The 22,846-nt window shown below is 40.2% G+C and overlaps 1 protein-coding gene across 6 annotated transcripts in view; it reads right to left on the minus strand.

Moving 5' to 3' along the window:
• CUL2 (cullin 2) overlaps window positions 1-22,846 on the minus strand; it is a 93,546-nt gene that overhangs the window by 40,479 nt on the left and 30,221 nt on the right. For 5 of the 6 annotated variants that reach the window (XM_067542634.1, XM_067542636.1, XM_067542632.1 and 2 more), the window contains 3 exons: window positions 15,805-15,910; window positions 15,185-15,267; window positions 3,904-3,990 (listed from right to left, as the gene is read on the minus strand). In XM_067542634.1, the coding sequence (XP_067398735.1) occupies window positions 3,904-3,990; window positions 15,185-15,267; window positions 15,805-15,910 (276 nt within the window). The remainder of the gene's footprint in view (window positions 1-3,903; window positions 3,991-15,184; window positions 15,268-15,804; window positions 15,911-22,846) is intronic. The other variant, XM_067542637.1, reaches the window with a different exon arrangement.

A 22,846-nucleotide genomic window follows, 5' to 3' on the forward strand; every position in this document is an offset into this window, starting at 1 on the left:
CTCTGTCATTGGGAAAAGCTTTTTAATGGGAAATCTGACTTATCTTTTTACTCTCTTAGTTCTCAAGTTCCTTGTATTTTGTCCGGATTTACTTGCTTGTCTCGTTAAGTCTGCCTTTGAATCCATCTGCTCAATTCTTGTATTCTCTCCTGCGTTCTTCAGTCGCCAAATCACTTTCTCTCACACTGCGTCATTTTTTCCACCAACTCAAATTCCTTTTCCATTAACCATAATGCAGTCTGACACTGATTTTTCAGAATGTGGCTTTAGCAGCTTTGAGCATGATAGTCAAGAACAAAACTGCAATGAAAAATTGTGGTATGTTCCATCTTACAAATACTTTAATCTTTAATAATTTAGAGCCATCATTAGCTCATCTCTGAGTCAAACAATGGACATTTTCGCCAAGCATTGATTCAAACAGCACATTGTTTTAATCCTCTGCCATCCGTACCTGAAAGGTTATAATGGACGGATGCTCTCCAACCAGAGGAGATTGACATAAAACTGATCAAGTATTTCTGTCCCTTTTATATGAGGAGTAGCACACAGGCACAGGATTTTCTTGTGGCCCTCTACAGCAAGTATGTTACTGAGAAGAAAGAGGTTGCTACCAAAAGGACCATATGGTTTAACAGCAAATATGGTCCAGAGCAGAAAAGGGCTAGCACGTATGGGGACGAGGACAAAAGAGTTCATTACTTTGAGCATCCCCCTAAACTTATCTAAAATGGGAAATAGTCCCCTGTGATGCAGGCAGAGTGATGGATGCAAGAATGACCTGTAAGAGACTTATTCTGCTTATTCCTAGCCAGAGAGGGAAGAGATGTTGTCAGAAGAGTAACTACTCCGTGACGGACTAACACTAAATCATACCAAATGAAGCTCCAGAACCAACAACTGTTTTGGAATACCTCCTGGATCCACTACACACTTGATCCACAGGCACTGGCTCTTTAAGCACCACTTAAATTAATCCAAGATTTGAAATTTTCTAAGATCCCTCTGAATGTAAGAAGCAAGCTCTCTCTCGTGTTTTGCCTTTGGATCCATTGCAATTTTTCTGTTGCTTTGATAACAATTCCTCTGGAGAGTCTAAAGAGAATTATTCAAAACTGTCTTCTCCTAAATGTGAAACTTGCACTGAAAGAGCATCAAGCTAAAGACTGACCTTCGCCAAGACAAAAAGGCAGCAGGTGTGTTTGTTACAGCCTTTTTACAGACACATCACATCTTCACTCTTGCCTTCCTGTAGTAATGTTTTGGAACAACCAATACTATCAGCTTTCTATGTACCTACAATAATTAAATTCATAAACCAAGAGGCCTGGAACAGACAAGATAAACAAAAATAGTCCAGATCCAACCAACAATCACACAAAACAGTGAACTATATGTAAAAGTAAAAGAATGGGTGAGAACTCTTAAAATCAGTGACAGAATGTGGCCTACTGGAAGAGGACAGGCTTGGTATGTATTAGAAACTTGTCAGTAAAATAACACAGATTTGAGGTGTGATTTTTGATAATATTTTTATATTGGCAAAATCCCTAGTGTAGAGACAGCTATACCAGAAAAAAGTGTTCTTATCAGTATAGCTTATTTAATTTGGGGAACTGGTATAAGCTATAAAAGCAAAAGCCCATTTAGGCTGATAGAAGCTACATCTACAACAGGAGGATTTGCTAATAAAGCTATATTGGCAAACATTTTCTAGTGTACACATTTATGTATTCACTCTTTCACTACTAGTATGCTGTTATGTGAATATTTCCAACATGACCAAAGGAGTGTGTCACAAAGATAATAAGTTTTGGCTCCCAAAAACTAAGAAGGAAATATTCTAATAGGTAAACAAACACTATTGGGTTGTCTCATATTTCAAGCCACAGCAGAGTTTTCAAATTAAAAAAAAAAATTCTGTTAAAACAAATATCTTTATATATAGACATAAAAATTATTCTTCAGAAATGACAATGACCACTAAGGTACTTTATAACAGTAATTTTCTATCAAGCAATTTATAACTTCCTCATTATAAGATAAGCACATATAAAACTCATTTCTGAGCAGGATAATCTTGCTATAGGTTATTTTGTTAATAAAGATATTGACGGAACTATATGGCAAACTTCATCACCATACATTTGTCTGGTACATTAGATTGTCTGTCAGTCAAATAAGCAGCCTATAAATACTATGATACACTTGAACTTGCCAACGCCTCCATAGTTTCATTTAAAAAAAAATCAAATAAGAAAACTGCACATCTAAAGTAGATCACAATGAAATTCATGTCAACTCTACTGTTATGCCATTTTAAGAACTAAATTATAGTGGTAGAATGACAAGGCAACGGTTTATTGCATACTGCACAACTGTGATCATAGTGTGGCGAGGGTGGCCTGTTCTGCCCCTCCACAGGTCCTGCGCTCTTTTCGGCTACGCTGGTGGTATGGCTGGATGGGAGTAGGGGGGAGGTCGGTCCTGCCCTCTACCCCAGGCCCCGACCCAGGGACCCTGTAAGGAGTAGCCTCAATCTGCTTAGTCCAGGAGAGCTACTACCTTCCCTGGGTCGCTTGTCCTTGGCCCCACTGCTCGCAGTCTGCTCCCTGGAACCGGGGCGAGGGCTTTTCCCCCTTCGTTGCTATGGGTCTCTCTGTCCCTGTGATCCTACCCTGTTTGGGTGAGGTCACCCCACCTCAACTCCATTGCTCAGTTGTCTGAGCGGCCGGGTCCTCCTTCAGGCCTCTGTGCCTATGACCCTTGGCCCTGCACAGATGGGCTTCTCCTTAACTCCTGTACCTTTGGTGTTGTGGTAGCAAAAGCAATTGTTCTAAGCTCTGTAGCAGCTGCTTTGCTTCCCTTCCCTCCTCTCAACTCCCTTTCTGCCTGACTGCCCAACTGCCCCTATCTGCCTGACAGGGAAGCTTTTAACTGGGGGAGCAAGCTCCTTAATTGGCCCCAGCTGGCCTAATTGGCCCAATTGACCTGGAGTAACCCCAGCTAAATCACCAAGGGAACAAGGCTTTGTTGATCTTGGGGATAATATATATAGCCTCCAATATTCTCCTACAGCCATCAGGTTTGGCCCTGTGACAATAGGTACATTTAAAATTCAGGATACAACAGTAAACACTGTCTATCCTTGCAAGGAAAGCCTTTGTTTACATTAGATGGCCTTCAATATAAAGAATTTACACTACAGTACATTTAAGTAACCAGAAATAATGTAGGAACAAATTTCCAATGACTACTTCAGATCCAAAGTTCTGTTAATAAATGTGGTTACAAAGTTCTGTTTTAAAAAAATGGATACTTCACACACTGTCTTATTCTTGAGTGCATATTCAGATTCATAGCTGCTTGTTTACTAGGATTATTTTTGTGCGCTAATGCCAGTATTCAACACTGCAAAACGAACTACTGCAAATTATGTTGCAAATTTTGTCAGTAAAACTACAAAATACATTATGATTCAAGTATGTTTACTGGGTTTGTAATGATTATGAAAGTAGAACATCAGGAAAAACTCAGTTTAACTTTTGAACAAGCTGTGCTTTAAGAAAACTAAGGCTTGTAAACTAGTCCAATTTGATATGGAAGTCACTGACTGAGAATATGGAAGACTAAAATGCCTTTTTACATTAATTTTTGTGAATGCTATTGAATTGTTAATAGGTTTCCTTTTTACAATGGATAATATGAATACCTCAACAAATTATCTATTAGTAGTTCCATAACTAGTAAATTAAAAAAAATCAGTTAATTATGTGTGTTTAATAGAAAAAACTGTAACCTAGTTCAAGTCAGTTTCTACTAATTACTGTCATTTGAACTAGCACTTGAATCCTTTTCAGATTATTTCAGCGTTTAGGTATTTCATACTTGAATTTTCCTCACAATTCATGATCTTGTCTGCTTCCTGCTGTGTTCAAACACAAATGCAAAAGTTGACATTCAGCTTGCCTTGTAGAAGTATAGCTTGGGCTAGAGGGGGGGAACAAAGTGTGTTATAGTCAGGATTATTTTTAAATTACCTAGTTATATTTTGCTGTCTTCTTGCTTTAACACTAATACACATTTCCAGGGTTATTTTTAACAGAGTATCACAGTCATTTGTACTTTGTTAAAAGCGTAAGTATAAATGTGTTTAAGATCTTAAAGGCCATTTTTAAAGAAAAAATTCCAATTCAATTATTCAGTTTTTATTGTACTAAAAATTCTTCCTAGCATTTGTGGCTATTTTTCTGTAACATACTTGAGAATGTTGCAATAAAAACCATTTCCAATAAATCAACAGTTTCAGTGAGATATGAGAGAGACAAGGTGGGTGAGGTATTCTCTCTTACTGGACCAACCTCCGTTCGTCAGAGAGAAGCTTTCAAGCTACACAGAGCTCTTCCTTGGGTTTAGGAAAGACACTCAGAGTGACACAGCTAAAAACAAGGTCAAACAGATAATTTAACGTAAGTAGTTAACCCATATTTTAAAGGGCCCATTCAAGGTAAAGTGGCCCGTTACCACTCCTGTAGTCATAGGGAAAAAAAAAAGGGTTTAGTGGGTTACAGATTGTTGTAATAAACCATAAATCCACAGTGTCTTTATGAAGACCATGATTTTTAGTGTTGAGCAGAGTTACGAATTTAAGCTCTTAGGCTCTTAATCTTGTGAAAGTGATGTGCAGGTTTCCTTTGAGGATGAAGGCGGATAGGTCAGATATAGAGAGACTGCTTTGTGAAAAGTGTTCCACTCACAGCTGATACAGTATTTTTGTCTTTTATCATTCATTCAAGAGCATAGAGACTGTATGGTTTCACCCATATAGTTGCTATTGGGGCATTTAGTACACTGGATGAGGTACACCATACGTTGTGATAGGCATGGGTAGGACTCATGAATCTTGAAAGGTGTGATGTGGTGGTGGTGGTTGATCACTGTGTAGCAGCAGAAATATGTCTACAGGTTTTGCATCTGTTGTTCTGGCAGGGTCTGGTGCCGCTTTGAGTTGGTGTGTTCAGAGTTTGTGGGGAGCTAGCTCCTGATGATGAGCTTTGAGAGGCTGCCTGATCTACACTTACCTGGCGATTCGGCAGCAGTCAAGGGGAGTTATGCAAGCTACGCAGAGTAGCTTGCCTAACTCCCATCGACTGCTGTGCTTCCCTTCTGCACGGCATCTTCACTGCACTGTGCCACTTGAGGGGGTGGTTTTAGTGTTGATTACTGGATCGATTGACCGGGTCTTCACTGACCGCACACTTGATCCAGAAAGGTCAATCTGACGGCAGCGACTTTGCCGCCGTCAGTGTAGACATACCCGTTGGCAGGTTGTTTGAAGGCCAGCAGAGATTCAGGAAAGATTTCTTTCAGGATGGGTTCCCCATTGAGTATGGGTTGTAGTAGTTTGATGATACCCTGTATGGGTTCCAGTGTGGGGTGATAAGTGACAACTAGGGGTGTGAGGTTGGAGAAGGTTTATTTCTGTACTGAAGCAGGGTTCTCTTGGGGTAGTTGGGTGGCCCATTCCATGATGTGATCTACTTCTCTGGTGGAATGTCCTTGTTGGGAGAAGGCAATTTTGTGTGTGTTAAGGTGTACATTCCAAACTTTCTCCTCAGATCACATTCTGTGATATCTGAATGCCTGGCTGTAGATAAACAGATTTCTTGGTGTGTTGGGATGGTTACTGAATCTATGACGTAGGTGTGGTGATCTGTGGGTTTCCTGTATATAGTTGTCTGTAGGGGCCATAGTTGAAGCTGATCATGGTGTCCAGGAAGTTGATGCTAGTATGGAAAAGTTCTAGAGAGAGTTTAGTGGATGGGTGATGGTTGTTGAAGTTGTGGTGGAAATCTATGAGGGTGTTTAAGTCATCTGTCCAAAGGATGAAAATATCGATGAATCTCAGGCATATCATTGGTTTTGTGGTACATTCTTCTTTAAGGTGGCCCATGAAGAGGATGACATATTGGGGAGCCATCCTAGTACCCATGGAGGTTTTAACTAAGTGTTTGTTGTTGAATGTAAAAATGTTATGTGAGGATGAAATGGATGGGTTTGGCAATGTGTTTTGGGGTGGATAACGAGGGTTGTCCACTGTCTTGTAAATATTTGAGGCAGGCAACTATGATGTCACTGTGAGGGGTGCTTGTGCATAGGGAAGTGACATCCATGATGGCAAGGACAGTTTTCTGAAGGACACACCAACTCAAAATGGTACCACACTCAGCCAGAACAACAGATGCAAAAACTGCAGACATATCTCCACTGCTACAATGATCAACACCCGCCCCCTTCCCCACAACACACCTCTCAAGATCTGTGGGTCTTACAGGTGCCTATTACAACATGTGGTCTACCTCATCCAGTGCACTAAATGTGCCAATAACTACAGTGTGGGTAAGACCAGAAAGACAATCAGTACCCTCTTGAATGAACTCACACAGGAAAATGACAGAAGACAAAAATACTGTATCATTGGTGCGTGAACATTTTTCACAAAGCGAAATGAAACAGACAAAGGTCTATATCTGACCTATCAGCCCTCATCCTCAAAGGAAACCTGCAGAACTCTTTCAAAAGACAAGCCCGGGATCTTAAATTAATAACTTTACTAGACACTAAATATCACGGTCTTAATAAAGACACTGGATTTATGGCTTATTACAACAATCTGTAACCCGCTAAACTCCTTTTTTGTCTTATGACTACAGGGGGGTTAATGAGCAACTTCACCTTGAATGGCCTCTTAGAATGTGTGTTAACTACTTACGCTACACTATCTATTTGACCTTGTATTTAGCTATGACACTGAATACCTTTCCCAGACCTGAGGAAGATCTCTGTGTAGCTCAAAAGCATGTCTTTCTCACCAAAAGAAGTTGGTCCAATGAAAGATTGTACCTCACCCACCTTGTCTCTCTAATATCCTAAAACTAACAAGGCTACGTAATTCGGATATACTTATTTAGTAATGCCACAATTTTATATTGTGTTATACATTAAAAGTTCCAGTTATAAGAGATATGACTCCCCTTCTACTTACCAACATACTTTTGAAAACACACATAAATATACAACTTTAGTGGACTGAGAAATAATTGCATGAAGCAGAATTCACTTTTATGTATGGGCTTGCATACTGAGTACTATATATGAAAAGTGTGCATCTAACTTAGTTTTTTTATATTGTTCAATATTCCATGCACTTCATGTATGAGAGGATTACTCACCCTGTGCAGTAACTGAGGTTCTTCGAGATGTGTGTTCCTGTGGTTGCTCCACTCTAGATGTTGGCACGTTCTCATGTCCTTGATTGGAGATTTTTACCAGCAGTGTTTGTCCAGGTCGTGCATGCACCATCCCTGTATTGCAGCGCTGTTAGTGCCCTTTTCAGCACATGTGACCCCGACCCCTTGTTCCTTCTCCACCGCGGAGCCATAAGTCTTGACTCCGAAGTAGAGGGGAGGAGGGTGAGTAATGGATCACGCAGAGGGACACACATCTCACCGAACCTCAGTTACGGCACAAGGTGAGTCACCCTCTCTTCTTCTTTGAGTAGTGTCCCTGTGGGTGCTCCACTCTAGGTGACTGTTGAGCAGTACTGTTAATTGGAGGAAGGAACTTAGGAGTCGGTAGGCTATCTGGAGGAGAATATCGATAGTCCAATTGACACGTTAGCTCTTGATGCTTAGTCAATTGTATAGTGTTTCGTGAACGTATGGGCTGAGTCCCAGGTAGCTGCTTTACATATATCTATGATTGGTACATTATGTAAGAAAGCTGTGGATATAGAGACCGACCTGGTAGAATGTGTTTTGACCCCCCTGTGGTACTGATACACCCGTTTGTGTGTAGCAAGTGTGGATGCAACCTGAAATCCACTTTGAGAGCCTTTGTGTGGATATGGCATTACCTTTGGATCGTTCTGTGATCAATACAAAAAGTTTGGGGGATTTTCTCAATGGTTTTGTTCTTTCCAGGTAGAATGTGTCCAATGTGAGCAGGGCCTCATGCTGTGTGGTTTTGGATAGAATATAGGTAGGTGAATCGGCTCGTTTAGATGGAACACGGATGTGACTTTGGGGAGGAATTTTGGCTGGGGACTGAGCATCACTTTGTCCTTATGGAAGATTGTGTATAGTGGTTGGGCCATGAGTGATGTGAGTTCACCTACACATCATGCCAATGTGATGGCCGCTAGAAATGATACCTTCATAGACATATGCTTTAGCGAACACGTTGCTAAGGGTTTGAATGGTGGTTTAATGATGGTCCTTATGACTAAATTAAGGTCCCACGGTATTATGGGAAGTCGTATATCTAGGTATACATTCTGTATACCAGTCATGAAGCACTTCACTGTTGGGTGTGCAAAGAGTGACTTATCGTCTATGTGGCTGTAGAAGGTGGTAATGGCTGCTAGAGGGATCTTGAATGAGCTAATGAATAAACCTGATTCTTTTAGGTTTAGGAGATAGTCAAGTAGGATTGGAATCGGTGCAGTCATGGCAGAGATCTGTTTCTGTTGGCACCATGAGATGAACCTATGCCATTTCCAAAGGTGAGTTTTCCTTGTGGTGAGTATTCTACTGTTTAATAAGATTTGTCTTACTCATTCTGAGCACTCTAGCTCTCCATGTTGGAACCAGTTAGGAGCCAGGCTTTTAGTTGTAGTTTCCTCAGGTCCGGATGAAGAATCCATTCTTTGTCTTGAGATAGGAGGTTTTCGCACAGTGGAAGAGAGATTGGTGCGCAGACTGACATTTGCATCAGGTAAGTGTACCATGTTTGTCTGGGCCACGATGGTGCTATCATTATTACTCTTGCTCTATCCATATGTATTTTGTGGATAGTTCTGTGTATCATTGGGATGGGTGGAAATGCATAGAGGAAGTTTACATTGCAGTAGAGGAGGAGTGTGTCCCCCATTGACCCCTTTCCCAGCCCTGCTTGTGAGCAAAAATGGGGTATTTGCGATTCTGTGTTGTAGCAAACAGTTTCAATGGTGTGGTGACCCCACTGTTGGAAAACATTTTTCAGGATCCCGTTGTGCAACTTCTACTCGTGGTTCCGACCGAACTGTCTGCTGAGGGTATTTGCAGTGGTGTTCTGAATCCCAGATAAGTGGCTGAAATCTTGATGTTGTAGCAGATACACCAATTCCAGAGTTTTATTGCGTCTGTGCACAGGGAGTTGGATCTTGCTTTTCCTTGTCGATTGATATAAAACATGCACGCGATGTTGTTCATCATCTTTATCGTTTTGCCTGCTATAAGTGGTAGGAAGTTGATATACACACTGTGGACTGCGCGTAGCTCTAACAGGTTTATGTGTAGATTTGTTTTGTTTTGCGACCACCTTCCTTGTATGGTGCATTGCTATAGATGTGATCCCCAACCCACCATGGATGCATCTGTGGTGATCATGATTGACGGTGTTTCCTGTGTGAACGGGATCTCTGCTGTCATGTGCTGGGCTGCGTCCACCATGTCAATGATTGTATGACTCTGTTTGGCATCAGCAATGTTTGGTGCAGTGACTCTATGTGTTGTCTGTAAACTATTGAGAGTCATAGCTGTAGAGCTCGCGTGTGTAATCGTGCATGTTGCACTATAAAGGTGGTGGCCGCCCGATGTTCCAGCATTTGTAGGCATGTGCTTGAGTTCAAGGTTGGGCTGTTCCTTACTTTGGATTCCATGTTTACTATAGCAGCAAACCTGGCCTTTGGTTGCAATCTCTGGCTGTTAGTGAGTCCAAGTAAGCGCCTATGAACAATATTCATGCAGGCTCAAGAGTGCACTTTTTGTTGTTTATCATCAGTTCCAGCTTTTGCAATAGTGCTCGTCAGTCGAACAGTTTGAAAGGCCTGCAGATGACTGTGTGCCTTTATCAAGCAGTTGTCCAGACAGGGGAATATTGCGATTCCTTCCCTGTATAGACGCACTGCAACCACAGCGAGCATTTTGGAAAAAACTCTTGGTGCAGTAGAAATGCCAGAGTAACATGGTGTATTGGCAGTGATTGGTTCCTAGTGTGAACCTTAAGAATTTTCTGTGTGCCGGGTGGATAGTGACATGGAAGTATGCATCAAAGATCGAGGACTGCAAACCAGTCCCTGTTTCAGTGCTGGTATTATGGTAGACAATGTGACCATCCTGAATTTTTTGCACCTTTACAAACTTATTCAGTCTTCTGAGGTCTAAGATGGGTCTCCATCCTCCAGTGTTTTTTTTGGTGCCTCTGCTTCTGTGTTGATGAGGGACATGTTCTATGGCACCTATTCGTAGTACAACAACCTCTTGTAATAGGTGCTCGTGAGATGGGTCCCTGAAGAGAGACAGGGAAAGGAGTTGGATAATAGGAATGGATGGAAAGGGAATAGCATATCCCAACCGAACAATTTCTAGAACCCATCTGTCTGTTGTGATGTGTGCTCCGTTGTGGTGGAAGGGGAGCAATCAGTGTTTGAACAGGGTGGTCATTGCCATCATTGTTGGCCCTGGATGACGAGGGAGGTTGTGCAGGCCCTTGACCAAGACTTCAAAATTGTGGTTTAGGGGGAGCTGCCTGGGATGTCGATGGCTGTTGGTTCGACTGTCGGCGTCGTTGAAGTCTTTGTCTAGTGTGTGAGTGCTCATATCATTTATGCTGTGTGTACTGTTGGTACCTTTGAGTGCACGGCTGATATCTATACTGTTTTCTCCTCGTCGCAGGTGTGTATATGCCGAGGGTACGAAGCATGGCTCTCGAATCCTTCATTGTGTGCATATCTTCACCAGTTTTTTCTGAGAAGAGCTTTGCCTTGTCAAATGGGAGATCCTCTATCATAGAGTGCAACTGCCTAGGTAAAGCTGCAGAGTGGAGCCACGATGCACTGCACATGACCACAGCGGTTGCTACTGTTCTGGCCCCGGTGTCTGCGACATCAAGAGAGGCTTGCAGCACACGTCTTACGACCAGTTGGCCCTCCTTTATGAGAGATTGAAACTGCTCCTTTTTGTTATCTGGAAGGTCGTCAATAAATTCAGATATCTTGGTGTAATTATTGTGGTCGTAGCTGGATAAAAGTGCCCGATAGTTCGCCACTCGTATCTGTAGAGTTGCTGATGTATAGACCTTTCTGCCGAATAAGTTTAATCTTTTCCCATCCTTGTACTGTTGCATTGATTTGTACTGTTGTTGCTTGCCCCTCTGGTTACCGACCTCTGCGACAAGGGAGTTCAGTGCTGGGTGGGTAAAGAGGAATTCTGTGCCCTTAGCAGGAACGTAGTATTTATTGTCCATCCTTTTGCAGGTGGGTGGGAAAATGGCTGGTGTTTGCCAAATATTATTGGCTGGTTCCACCAGGGCACTGTCAATGGGGAAAGCAATTTTTGAAGAGACTGAGGTTTGAAGGATCTTCAATAGTTTGTGTTGTGTTTCTGCAGCCTCCTGGAGTGGGATTTTTAGGTTGTCAGCCACTCTTTTAAACAACTCCTGAAACTACTTAAAAATCATCTGCAGTAGCAGTAGGTGGAGGGATTATAGCCTCGTCTGGTGAGGAAGATGAGTTGTGTGCAGGTAGTGTTGCCTCCTGCTCCATGCTTTCCTTCTTTTCTTCTGCAGGTTTGGGTGGTTGAGTGCCAGTTGGAACAGATCTTTGTGGGTGATCTGGATCTGTTTCTGGAGGTTTACTATAAGATCTGGTATAGTTAGACCAGCTATCCCAGCCTAGCCTCCTCAGATGGTAGGCAATTGATGGTCTAAACCATGGTGGTCCAAACCATGGCTGTGTGGGGTGTCTGGGTTGTGGCTGGCATCTGGCTGTCTGTATAGTGGGGGAAGAATGTTGGGAGGAGAATACAGCTCCTTCTCCTTCATCCTCATTATCACTTGAGAATGGGATTAAGGAGATGGCTTTTGTCATGGGTGAACTGCACTGGGGCGGTATCTGTCCCATACAGTGATGACTGAAGAGATGTTAACAGTATCTCCTCTTGGTCATGATGGTACCACTTCTCTGTATGTTCTCGCGGCGTTTGGGCTGTCGATGCTGCGAACAGTGCTGCTGACGAAGGCAGCTCCACACCAGGGGTAGTGCCAAGGTATTGAGTGGTGCCAACATGGTTATTGGTGCAGAGAGTACCATAGTTATTATTGGTGAAGGAGTCAGTGTCTCGGTGGGTATCAGTGCCATGCAACAGTGCTGAAGTCAGTGCTGTGAACTGTATCGGTGCCAACATTGTGGAAGTTGCTGCCATTCTAATAGGCGGTTTGCAAACCGTTGCTTTTGCCAGTGCTGCATTGGAGGGGGGCTGTTTAATTTTGCCTCTTGTCTCTGCACTGGGACGATGGGAGTCCTTTGGCATCAAGACACTGGGTGTGCCTGAGGAACCTACAGCCTCACTGGAACCAGATCTTTTACCCGCTGTGGATGGTAACCTTCTCTTGTGTTAGCTTGACCAGGGTCAGAGGAGGGTCTGAGTGACTTCTCCATTAGGATAAGTTTCAGCTGCAGATCTCTGTCACGTCTGGCTCTGGCTTTCAAATTTTTACAGTGGATACATTTCTGCATTGTGTCCCTCACCCAGACATCTGATGCATTGTGAGTGCCTATCGGATAATGGCATTGCGTCCCTGCACAAGGTGCATTTTTTGAAACCTTGTGAACTCAGCATGATGCATAGTTCCATGAAAGGGAACAAAGTAAAATGCTAACTTACTCTAAGGTTTTTTTTTTTGGTTTACAGGAAGTACTGAAAGTACTGAAAGCGAAAAGCTGCCTAAATTTAACTGAATAAACTAACTATTAATGAATTGTTTGACAAGCTGAGGAGAACTACCGAGGGCTCCGTCTTGCACTGCGGACGGTTGAGAAGGAACTGAAGGCATAGGGTCGCGCAAACTGAAAAGGGTGCCAATAGCTTCAAGAGACGGGGATGGTGCATGCACAATCCAGACGAACAATGCTGGTTAAAATATCTGATCAAGGACGCACCAACACCTAGAGTGGAGCACCCATAGGGACACTACTCAAAGAACCTTTGTTACTTCAGGTATTTCTCTGTATGAGATGCAATTTAATATTTTTTCTTCCTATGAAATACTGTGCAATCCCTGCACTACTAAACTTGATTCTAAAAGACAGCTACCGCTGTTGCCACTAAAATCTTTACAGTTGTTGTTCGCCATAACACGAACTGCTTATACTAATTACGGAAGACAGCACAAATGCTACTGTAATGTTACGTCAGCAAAGGCAAAATTGTAAAGATTCTGATAGTATCCACTATACTATCAGGTACTCGGAAGAAATAATTATTTGTAATGCTATTAATATTATTAAGTTCTCTCTTGTTTTGTGCATTTCATCATGTAGAGTTTATAAATTGCTCTGGAAAGGAAAGTCATTTTCCTTATTTTACTGATGGGGAAACTAAGGAACAAATGTGAAATGACTTGCTCCAAGTCATACAGCAGTGCCTGTGGCAGAACAGAAAAGAGAAGCGACAGTGTTGCTTGAAGCCCTACAGGCACATAGCTTTCACTACTTTTGCAGTATCTTTGAATGAATGAATTCAGCCCCATTCTCTTTATAGGCCCTGATCCAAAGCCCACTGCAATTAATGAGGTCTTTCCATTGGACTGCAACAGTCTTTGGATCAGGCTCATAATCAGTTCATTTTCCACAATGCAGGAAGGTGATCATTTTCATAGCTATTAAAAGTGTTGCTTCTTGACTGACAATAAATAGCCCTATCTAATAAATGTATCAGCTCCCTTTTCCTACAAAATATCCAATTTTGATTGATCAGATTATCTGTCTGAGTAGCGTAATTCACATTTAGGTCAGCTAATAAATAGTCAAGATAAGAATCCATGCTGCTTATATACTTACTGTAACTAAACAGAAACTTCCACATTGCTAAATGGGAGACCCTCGTGACCCTCATTCATTAGACTCAAAAGAATTAAGGTATAATTATTGTTACTTAAACCCCAATTTATCCTTCAATCAGTGTGCATGTTGGCTCCAGAAGAAGGCAGCTCTAAACATTAGTAAGTACATATGGGCCTCAGGAGTAATATTACAGAAGGATGTAATATCAGTCCTTACCACATATTCATAAAATCCAGTTGAAAGAAGTAGAAATGAAATAATAATCATTACTATTATGCTATTACTATTTTTCAATTACAAAGAGCTTCGTTTGACTATATTCAAGCAGTACAGAAACATTAAGCTTCTCAACACCCCTCTTTAAGTGCAGTAGGTAAAAATCCCCATTAAACAGATGTTTAAAGGGAGGCATAAACACACTGTGATTAGCTCAAGGTTTCTCTTCAACTCAGCATTAAAAATAAGAAGAAAAACCAGAGTTCTAGTCTCAAATCCTAGGTAGTACAGAACATTCCCTCTGGATTATAATTTGGCTTGGCAGGATTCGATTTAAACTGTTAGTCCTTGGTAAACAGGTCCTTGGTAAACAGGTATGTCACACTTAAAGACGTGATAAAAATATCCATTGGTAACAGTTGGCATACTGTTGGCATCCCCCATACTCTGTGCCTACAGGAATCCAATGTCATCAGCTTTATAACTGTGCAGGGAACACCCTGCAGCCCCACTGTCACAGTCCCACTCACTCACACACCATTTGGGAGTGTGGGGGCCATCCACAGGCAGGAACTATTCAGCAAGGGGGTGGCTTCCCCCAGGGGCTTCTGCTCTGCCCTGCCAAGACTGCAGCTTTTCCCACACCTTGCAGCTGCAGGAATCTGGCATTACCAGTTCCCTAGCCACACAAAGTTGTAATCCTGCTGTGAAACTGGAAAAAAATAGATAAAAATCAGGCATAAAACCTTTTTAAAAAATATTAACAACTGAATTTACAAAAAGTAAAAAAATAAAAAAATAAAAAAACAAATTCTGCCAGGCCTAATTATAGAGAATTAAATTTTCAACTTAGGTTCTCTTTCTGCACAAGTAAATTGCAACAAAAGTGTTTGTATTTTCAACAGCTAGAGTTTTTGGCACATTAATGAGATAATATCATCATGTTCAGAGTTGGCTTACACAAAAATAAGAAGTAGCTTAGCTGAAGTCCAAAGAAGTCACAGACCTCTCCCAGCAAACAGTTACAAAAAAAATTTAGATCACATTAGAAACCCTGTAACTAATAGAAAACAAGCAAGTACTCACTTTTTGATTTCTCGGAGGAGCATTCGAATGAGGATGGCCTGCAGTGGTTCGATCATTAATTTCCTCCACATATCAAGTGCTAGCTGTCAAGACACAAGCGCCACAGAAAACTTATCCCATAGTAAATGCCATTTAAAAATCCACAGACTGAAGCAAGAATTGGGGAGGAATTAACTGTGAGTAAACAAATATTTCTCTTGATATTGGTTTCCATTCTCAATTCTTTTGTTTGACAAATCCCAGGTCTGCTTTATCAACAATATTTTTCTAAGATCCACACCCGTGTAGCGCCCTGCAAATCCACGGATATCTGCAAACCATTTTTGCAGATCGAATGGATACAAATTTTGTATCTGCACAGGGCTCAACCCACAGGTTCTACCTCATTTAATTTTGCTTTCCAGATAGGAAACTGACAAGTTCTCTATAAAACTTATTAACCTGATTTTCCAAGGTGCTCAATACTTGCAATACTCCATTTGAAAGTTAAGCAATATCTTTTAGATTGTACACATTTTTAGTTCTAAGATAAACATTTAAAAGAACACAGTTGAGTTATAAAAAATGTTTTTAAGTACAGTTTATGTTTACCTCTTACAGCTACTTTCAGAGGTACCTACCTCTCCTATTTCCATCAGTGGTTCACTTATATCCACACCTCCATAGCCATATTGAAGATCAGCTTCAGTTAATTTGTTCTTCTTTATAAACTGTGTGTTGAGGTACCTATGGAAACAAAAGCATTCTAATCAAACCCCAGAGCACAGAACTGAGTGAAATGCTAAATACTTAAATAAACACAATGTCTTTAGCGTAGTGGAAGAAGAGAAATCAGATTACTTTAATAATGGCACTATTACATAGATAAGACCACTTGTATAAAAACAAAGGCTGCAGGACCCCGCTGAATTTATTCATTTGAACTACAACTTATCTATCTTTATTTTAAAATTGCCAGTTAATGAAAAATCTACCACAACCCTTGGCAAGTTGTTCCAATGTCACAGAGTCAAAGTTTAAGGCCAGAAGGGACCACCAGATCATTTAACTGACCTTTTGTATATTACAGGCTACCAACACCTGCACACTAAATGCAATAACCAAAATTAGACCAAAGTATTACAACCTACAGGAGACTAAACTATCATGTGCAACAAGCAGAAGACAGGAGGAATCAAGGTGCATCAATATCTGAAGCCCCTGCAATATCAGGGAATTCATTAAGTGAGATATTCACAGATAATCCCAGCAAGTGACCTGCACTCTATGCTACAGAGGAAGGCGAAAAACCTTCAAGGTCATTGCCAATCTATCTGGGGATAAACATTCCTTCCTGACCTCACATATGGCAATCATAACCAGCCAGCTAAGCACGAGAGACAAAATGTTCAGTACCCCCTCAGACCACTGGTCCACCTCATCCAGTGTCCCATTTCCAGCCCATGGCTCTCCTTGATACTTCAGAGGAAGCCCACCAAAAAACCCACATCCCAGAACACCCAGATTCCCAGGGGCGGGGGTATCCCTTCCTGACCCCTGCAGATGACCAGCTGAAACCATGCAGCATGAGTTTTATGAACATAATACATAAAAAAGAAGTGTCCCCCGGGGCTGCTGAACTTTGCTCCCCACCATTCCAAAAAACACCATTATACAATTCCACTCATAAATATGTCCAGCAAACTCTTAAAACTAGTTAAGTTGCATGCCCCCACATACTGAGAGGCTGTTCCAGAACCTCACTCCTCTGGTTATGTCTACACTGCTGGGGCTGCGTCAGGCTCCACGGATTAATGCAGTGGGATCGATTGAGCAGGCAGTGGAGACCCGCACAATCAATCCCAGAAGTGCTCTCCAACCGACGCAGTAAACCCCCTACCCTCAAAAGAGTAACGCTGCGTCGATCAGAACACGTTTCCTGTCGACGCAGCACAGTGGAGACACCATGGTAAGGGAACATTAGTAAGTCAATGGGAGATACGTACGTTTCAATACGTAGCTTGCATATCTCCTATTGATGCTGCCGGCAGTATAGACCAGGTCTCTGATAGTTAGAAACCTTTTTCTAATTTCCAATCTTAATTTGTTCATGGCCAGTTTATTCCCATTTGTCTTGCGCCAACATTTTCCTTTATCTTAAATAGCTCTTCACCTTCCTTAGTGTTTATTCCCCTAACATATTTACAAAAAGTAATCATATCCTCTTTCCTCCTTCTTTTTGATAGGCTAACCAAGCCAACTTCTTCCAGTCTCCTCTCATAAAATAGGACCTGCATTCTTGTGATAATTCTAATAACTATTCTCTGCACCTGTTCCAGTCTGAATTAATCTTTCTTAAAGATGGGTGACCAGAATTGTACACAGTATTCCAGATAAGCTCTTACCACTGCCTTGTACAATGGCATTAATATTTCTCTATCTCCACTGAAAATGCCTCACCTGATACAGCCCAGATTCAAATTTGCCTTTTTCACAGCTGCATCATATTGGTGGCTCATCATCATTCTATGATCAACCCACACACCCTATCTCTCCCTCTATCATTTCCAACTGAGAAGACCCCAGCTTGTAGCAGAACCTCTTGAGCATGACCTTACACTTGGTACTGTTGACTTTAATCCCTGTTCTGACATTCCAGTCTTCAAGATCTGCCAGATCTTCCCGTATAACATTTTGATTCTCTTCTATATTGATACCTCCCAACTTTGTATTGTCAGCAAATTTCATTGGCATACTCCTACTTTTTGTGCCAAGCTCATTAACAAAAATACTGAATAAGACTAATCCTAAGAAAGATCTTAAGGAACTTTATTAGTAACCTCCCTCCAGTCTGAAAGATCACCTTTCAGCACTACCTCTTGCTTGCCTTCTCTCCATTAGCCAGTTCCTTATCCACCTAAAGTTCTTGTGCTAATTTCCATCTTCGCTAATTTAACTAATAATTTTTTATTGGGTACTGTGTCAAATGCTTTAGTAAAGTCCAAGTATATTAGATCTGTTGCATTTTCCTTATCTAAAAAAATTAAATTTTTTTCCTCAAATAAGGAATTCAGGTTAGTCCGGCACAATCTACTCTTGGTAAACCCATGTTCCCGTGTTACATGACATTCCTTTTTCTGTTTATCTCCATTAGTTCCTCACCCCCCCTTTTAAAATTTCTTTCATCGTGTGTTCCACAGTCTTCCACACTACTGAGGTTAGATTAACAGGTCTGTAATTGCCTAGATAACTGTCCTTCTCTCCCCCCGCTTCTTAAACACAAGTATGACATTAGCTATTCTCTAGTCATATGGTAGTACTCCTGAATAGTTTTATTAAAAATCCTTGCTACTGACTAGCAATCTCATGTGCAGTTGAAAAGGTGTGCCTTATTCCTAGTCTGAACTGTCAAGCTTCCAACTTCCAGCCACTGGATCTTGTTATACACTTTTGTCTACTAGACTCAAGTAATCATTATCAAGGTTTTGTTCCCCATTTAGGTACTTATCTTGGTTAAGCTAAACAGATTTTGCTTCTGGATTCTTTAGCTATAAGGCGTTTCCTATCCTTTAATCATTTTTGTGCCTCTTCTCTGAACCCTCTTCTATGTATCAACACCCTTCTTGATTTGACGACTCCAAAACTGGACAGTATTCCAGTATCAGTCACACCACTGCCAAATAAAGAGGTAATATAACCACCCTACTCTTATTCCAGATTCACCTTTCAACACATACAAGGCTTGCATTTGTCCTTTCGGCCACAGCATCACATTGGGATTCCATAAGGAATTCTTAAAACGTAATTGAGAATGAACTTGCATTCTACATACTTTAATATCACAAGATCTTAGCTCATTAGCTGCTAGATATTAATGACATACAACAAATGAAATAATTGCTTGATTTATTATTTTAATCAGTATTATCCTGGAGTACCTACACATAAAAATTGTCAGTAATTACAAGATACCACTGTTAATTGGATCTGACCTAAGATCAATATGTAACCTGTTCCAAAGGACATTATGTTTTGACATTTATGGCTATAAATGTTCAGCACTTACTGTATACAGCTTTATAACTTCAAAGTGATGGACAAATATTAGAGCATCAACTTTAAAATTACATGTGGTAAACAAAAGTCCTTACCAGTTTCTTAGACAACAGAACATTTTTATTTTAAATTTAAATTTATTTCTGTGCTCTTTTGATTACTTTTTTCATTTATTTCTGCCTAGATAACATCATCTACTTGGCTTGATTTCAGATTCCTTGCGTGTAGTGAAGTATGATGACGTTTTTAACAGTCATTTTCCCCCCTATATTTCCACAGAAATCAGCATTAATCAAAAACTGTATGAAGGCAAATACTGCATTCAGAACACCTCAACTAAAAATATTCTTCCTATTTAGAAACAGTTAAACCTGTTCTCAAAGACTTCCTCACTCAACGAATATACGGTACATCTTGGATATCCCAAACTTGAATGTAGGTAACGGTATCACGATGGATGACTGTATCCTGGAAAGAAGTGACTGTGGAAAAGCATTTGGAGGTCATGGTAGATAACCAACAGAGAATGAGCTCACAGTACAATGAAGCGGCTAAAAGGGCTAATGTGATCTTCGAATGTACCAGAAGGGAGATAGAGAGTAAAGGAACTGGCATTACCTCTACAAGACTGTTAGTGGAATACACTATCCAATTCTAGTATTCACACTTCTAAAAGGATGATTTGAGGTCTGATGGATTCTCCATCACTTGAAGTCTTTAAATGAAGACTGGAGATCTAAGAGATATGCTCTATCTCAACCAGGAGTTATGGTCTTAATGTAGAAATTATTGACTGAAATTCTATGGCCCGTGTTGTGCAAGAGGTCAGACCAGAAGGAACCATTGATAGTCTAGTGTTAAAAATATGTGACTGCCCCAGGTTTCACAGAAAAAATTAACCAGGAAAAATAAAATATTTTAGTTAGATCAATTCTTACAAAACAGACCTGACATTTGAGAAATTGAGATAATACAGACTTCAAAAATCAGATTTCTATGAATTATTCCAGTTACACTACTATCTCAGATCTAATCCAGAGTGATAAGAAATAAAGCAGCCAACATCTATCTTTGAATCTGTATTGATAAAAGGATTAATTGCAAAGTTGGACTGATACTGAGATCAATAAATTGTTTCCATAAGAAATAAAAATGGGAAGTAGAGTTCCAGGGTACCACAGAAAATGATACCTAAAATGATTCCTTAAAAATACCAATATAACCACCTTCTCATCACTACAAAGGCAGTTCTAATGGAATGTAATCACACACTTCCAAAGTAATCACTGACCAAAAAAACAACTCAAACTAGATGCAACAGATGATTTAGAGTATATGGCGCAAGTTTGACTACCACTCATATCACAACTATATACAAATATACTTAAGTTATTTATTTATTTAAAACAAAGAAGGTAAAAATGGAGTCGTTTTCACTTGCAGCTTCTTAGTGCAGCAGAGTTTGCACTGTAAACACAGCATGGAACTGGCAGGTGGGTGGTTAGTTAAACTATTGATTGCTCATTGCTATTGATTTTTAAAAAATATATATACATACTTCTGTTAGCCTCAGGTTATGTAATCTTTATGGTGGAACTTATAGGCCAAATTTGACCTGATACTAGCCCTTTAAACAGATGCAAGACCTCTGTGAGTGATTAATTATGCTTCAATGTTATGAGAATTGCTCATTATCAATGTAGATCCAAGTTCTCAAAACTTAAATCTACTACTCTTCAACCTGAAATTGTATATGTATTTAGCTCCAATAGATGCAGGCATAAACTAGCACCTTTCTTTTTAGGAAGTAGGGGAAAATTACAAAGGAGAGAAGTGGGAAGATGGAGGGATGTCACTTTAACACATCAAGCTCATAATTTTGCTTTATTATGCTAATTGTTGCATGCTTAATGATCATTTGCTTAAACAGTAGTACATGATCTTGCCAATTTGTAAATGCAATTGGATCATGCAGAACCATACATATTCCAATTCTGACTGTTTTGGAAGCATATCTAACTGCTGTATCCATTGCTAATGGATGTATTTTAAGATTCTTTGTAAGTGTTGCAATATGGGCTGATTTATCCAATTCATTATCTGTATTTTGTTTCATTTACTCATTCCTGTCTTATTGCCTCTGAGAAGTAAGATGGTAATAAAAAAGCTTGACATAACAGAACAGCCAGGGTATGAACATGTTGTACTGTCGCACCCCCTAGCCCTTGCCTCTCTTTTTCTGTCCATCAATGTACCACATCATCATGCTGGTTACATCATCATGTTGGTTGTGTAAGCTCACGTAAGATCTTTGGGGAAGATTTGAACCCTTACTTGTTTCTGTGATGTGCTTAGTTATCATTTCGTGCATTTAAAAATAGTAAATAAGAATTTCACATAATACTATGAAAATGTTGCATACGCCTAAATTGTAATTATACTCTGAACAGCAACTCTAAAAATGGTATTGTGGGGTTCCATGCATTCAAGTTAGGTTTTTCCTTCTCGCACAATCCAAGTTCTACAAGCTACATTAGCCCAACTTCTACCCCTTTACTTCCACTGTACTGAAATTATTTTCTTACTATGCAACTAACTGTAATCTAGCAAACAATTCTAAGAAGAAATAGAATCCAGGTGATTCAGTGTAAACTGTATTGGCTCTCCGGTATTAACAGAGCTAAACAGTGCTACAAACTTATTAGAGAGCAGAGGGTCTCATTTTTTAGTGTAGATCCATAACTTAAGAGCTCTATACTGATCTTTGGATGTATACATGCATCATTAGATTGCAGGTATGACCCATTCACCTCACGTGTGAATATTCAGTCCAGCAGTCTTCTTTTCTGCTGTGCAAGATGCCTAGATGATTATTCACAAGTACTAGACTTGTAGAAAGCATTTACAATAATTTGGTACATACAGACAGGGATAATAGCCAGTTTTCATCTCCACAAAGTAAAATGCAAATTTTGCTGTGCAACTTTTATTACTTATTCTGATTCAAATAAGTGAGCATTGCATTGAAGGCAAAAACATAAGATATTCTTCAGATTTCTTAAAAGACACAGCTCCTTTCCAAGTGAATATACCAGTGATCAATAAAAATGTGTTTTACATTTTGAAGGATCCTTACGGTTAAAGTCAATGGTATTATACATCAAGGAAAAATAGGATGGCACAACTCTGGCCACGCCTTAAGTATGTCACTTTCATGTACTATTTCATACAAATGGAGCTGCTGTACAATATAGTTTTGTACACCTAAAGAAGTAATACAAGAAAAACCTATTAAAGTAATAGAATTAATGTGTAGTTCAGTGCTGTAGCCAGAACTTTTTGCTATGTAATTTTTTAATTTCATTGTTAAATAAAGAGGATCTTTAGATTTATAATAAAATGCTTTACCTTCTTTTGCAAAGTCAGCTGAAAACATGAACACAAATTAACAATCCTAGGTCTTAGATGCTGTTGCTTCAGTGAAGTTGACAGGAGAACAAACGGAGTAGCCAACACCACTTTGTGCTGTAACTTGTCATTTGGGTTGTCCAAGTTGAGACATAAGCTCTTTGACCATTTTTTTTTTGAGGGGGGGGAGAGGGGGAAGGAGGGTGGATGCTTAGCGTT

This window comes from Emydura macquarii, unplaced genomic scaffold, assembly GCF_026122565.2.
Source record: "Emydura macquarii macquarii isolate MOO-44397 ecotype Brisbane River unplaced genomic scaffold, CSIRO-AGI_Emac_v2 contig_719, whole genome shotgun sequence".
Taxonomy (NCBI): Eukaryota; Metazoa; Chordata; order Testudines; family Chelidae; genus Emydura; species Emydura macquarii.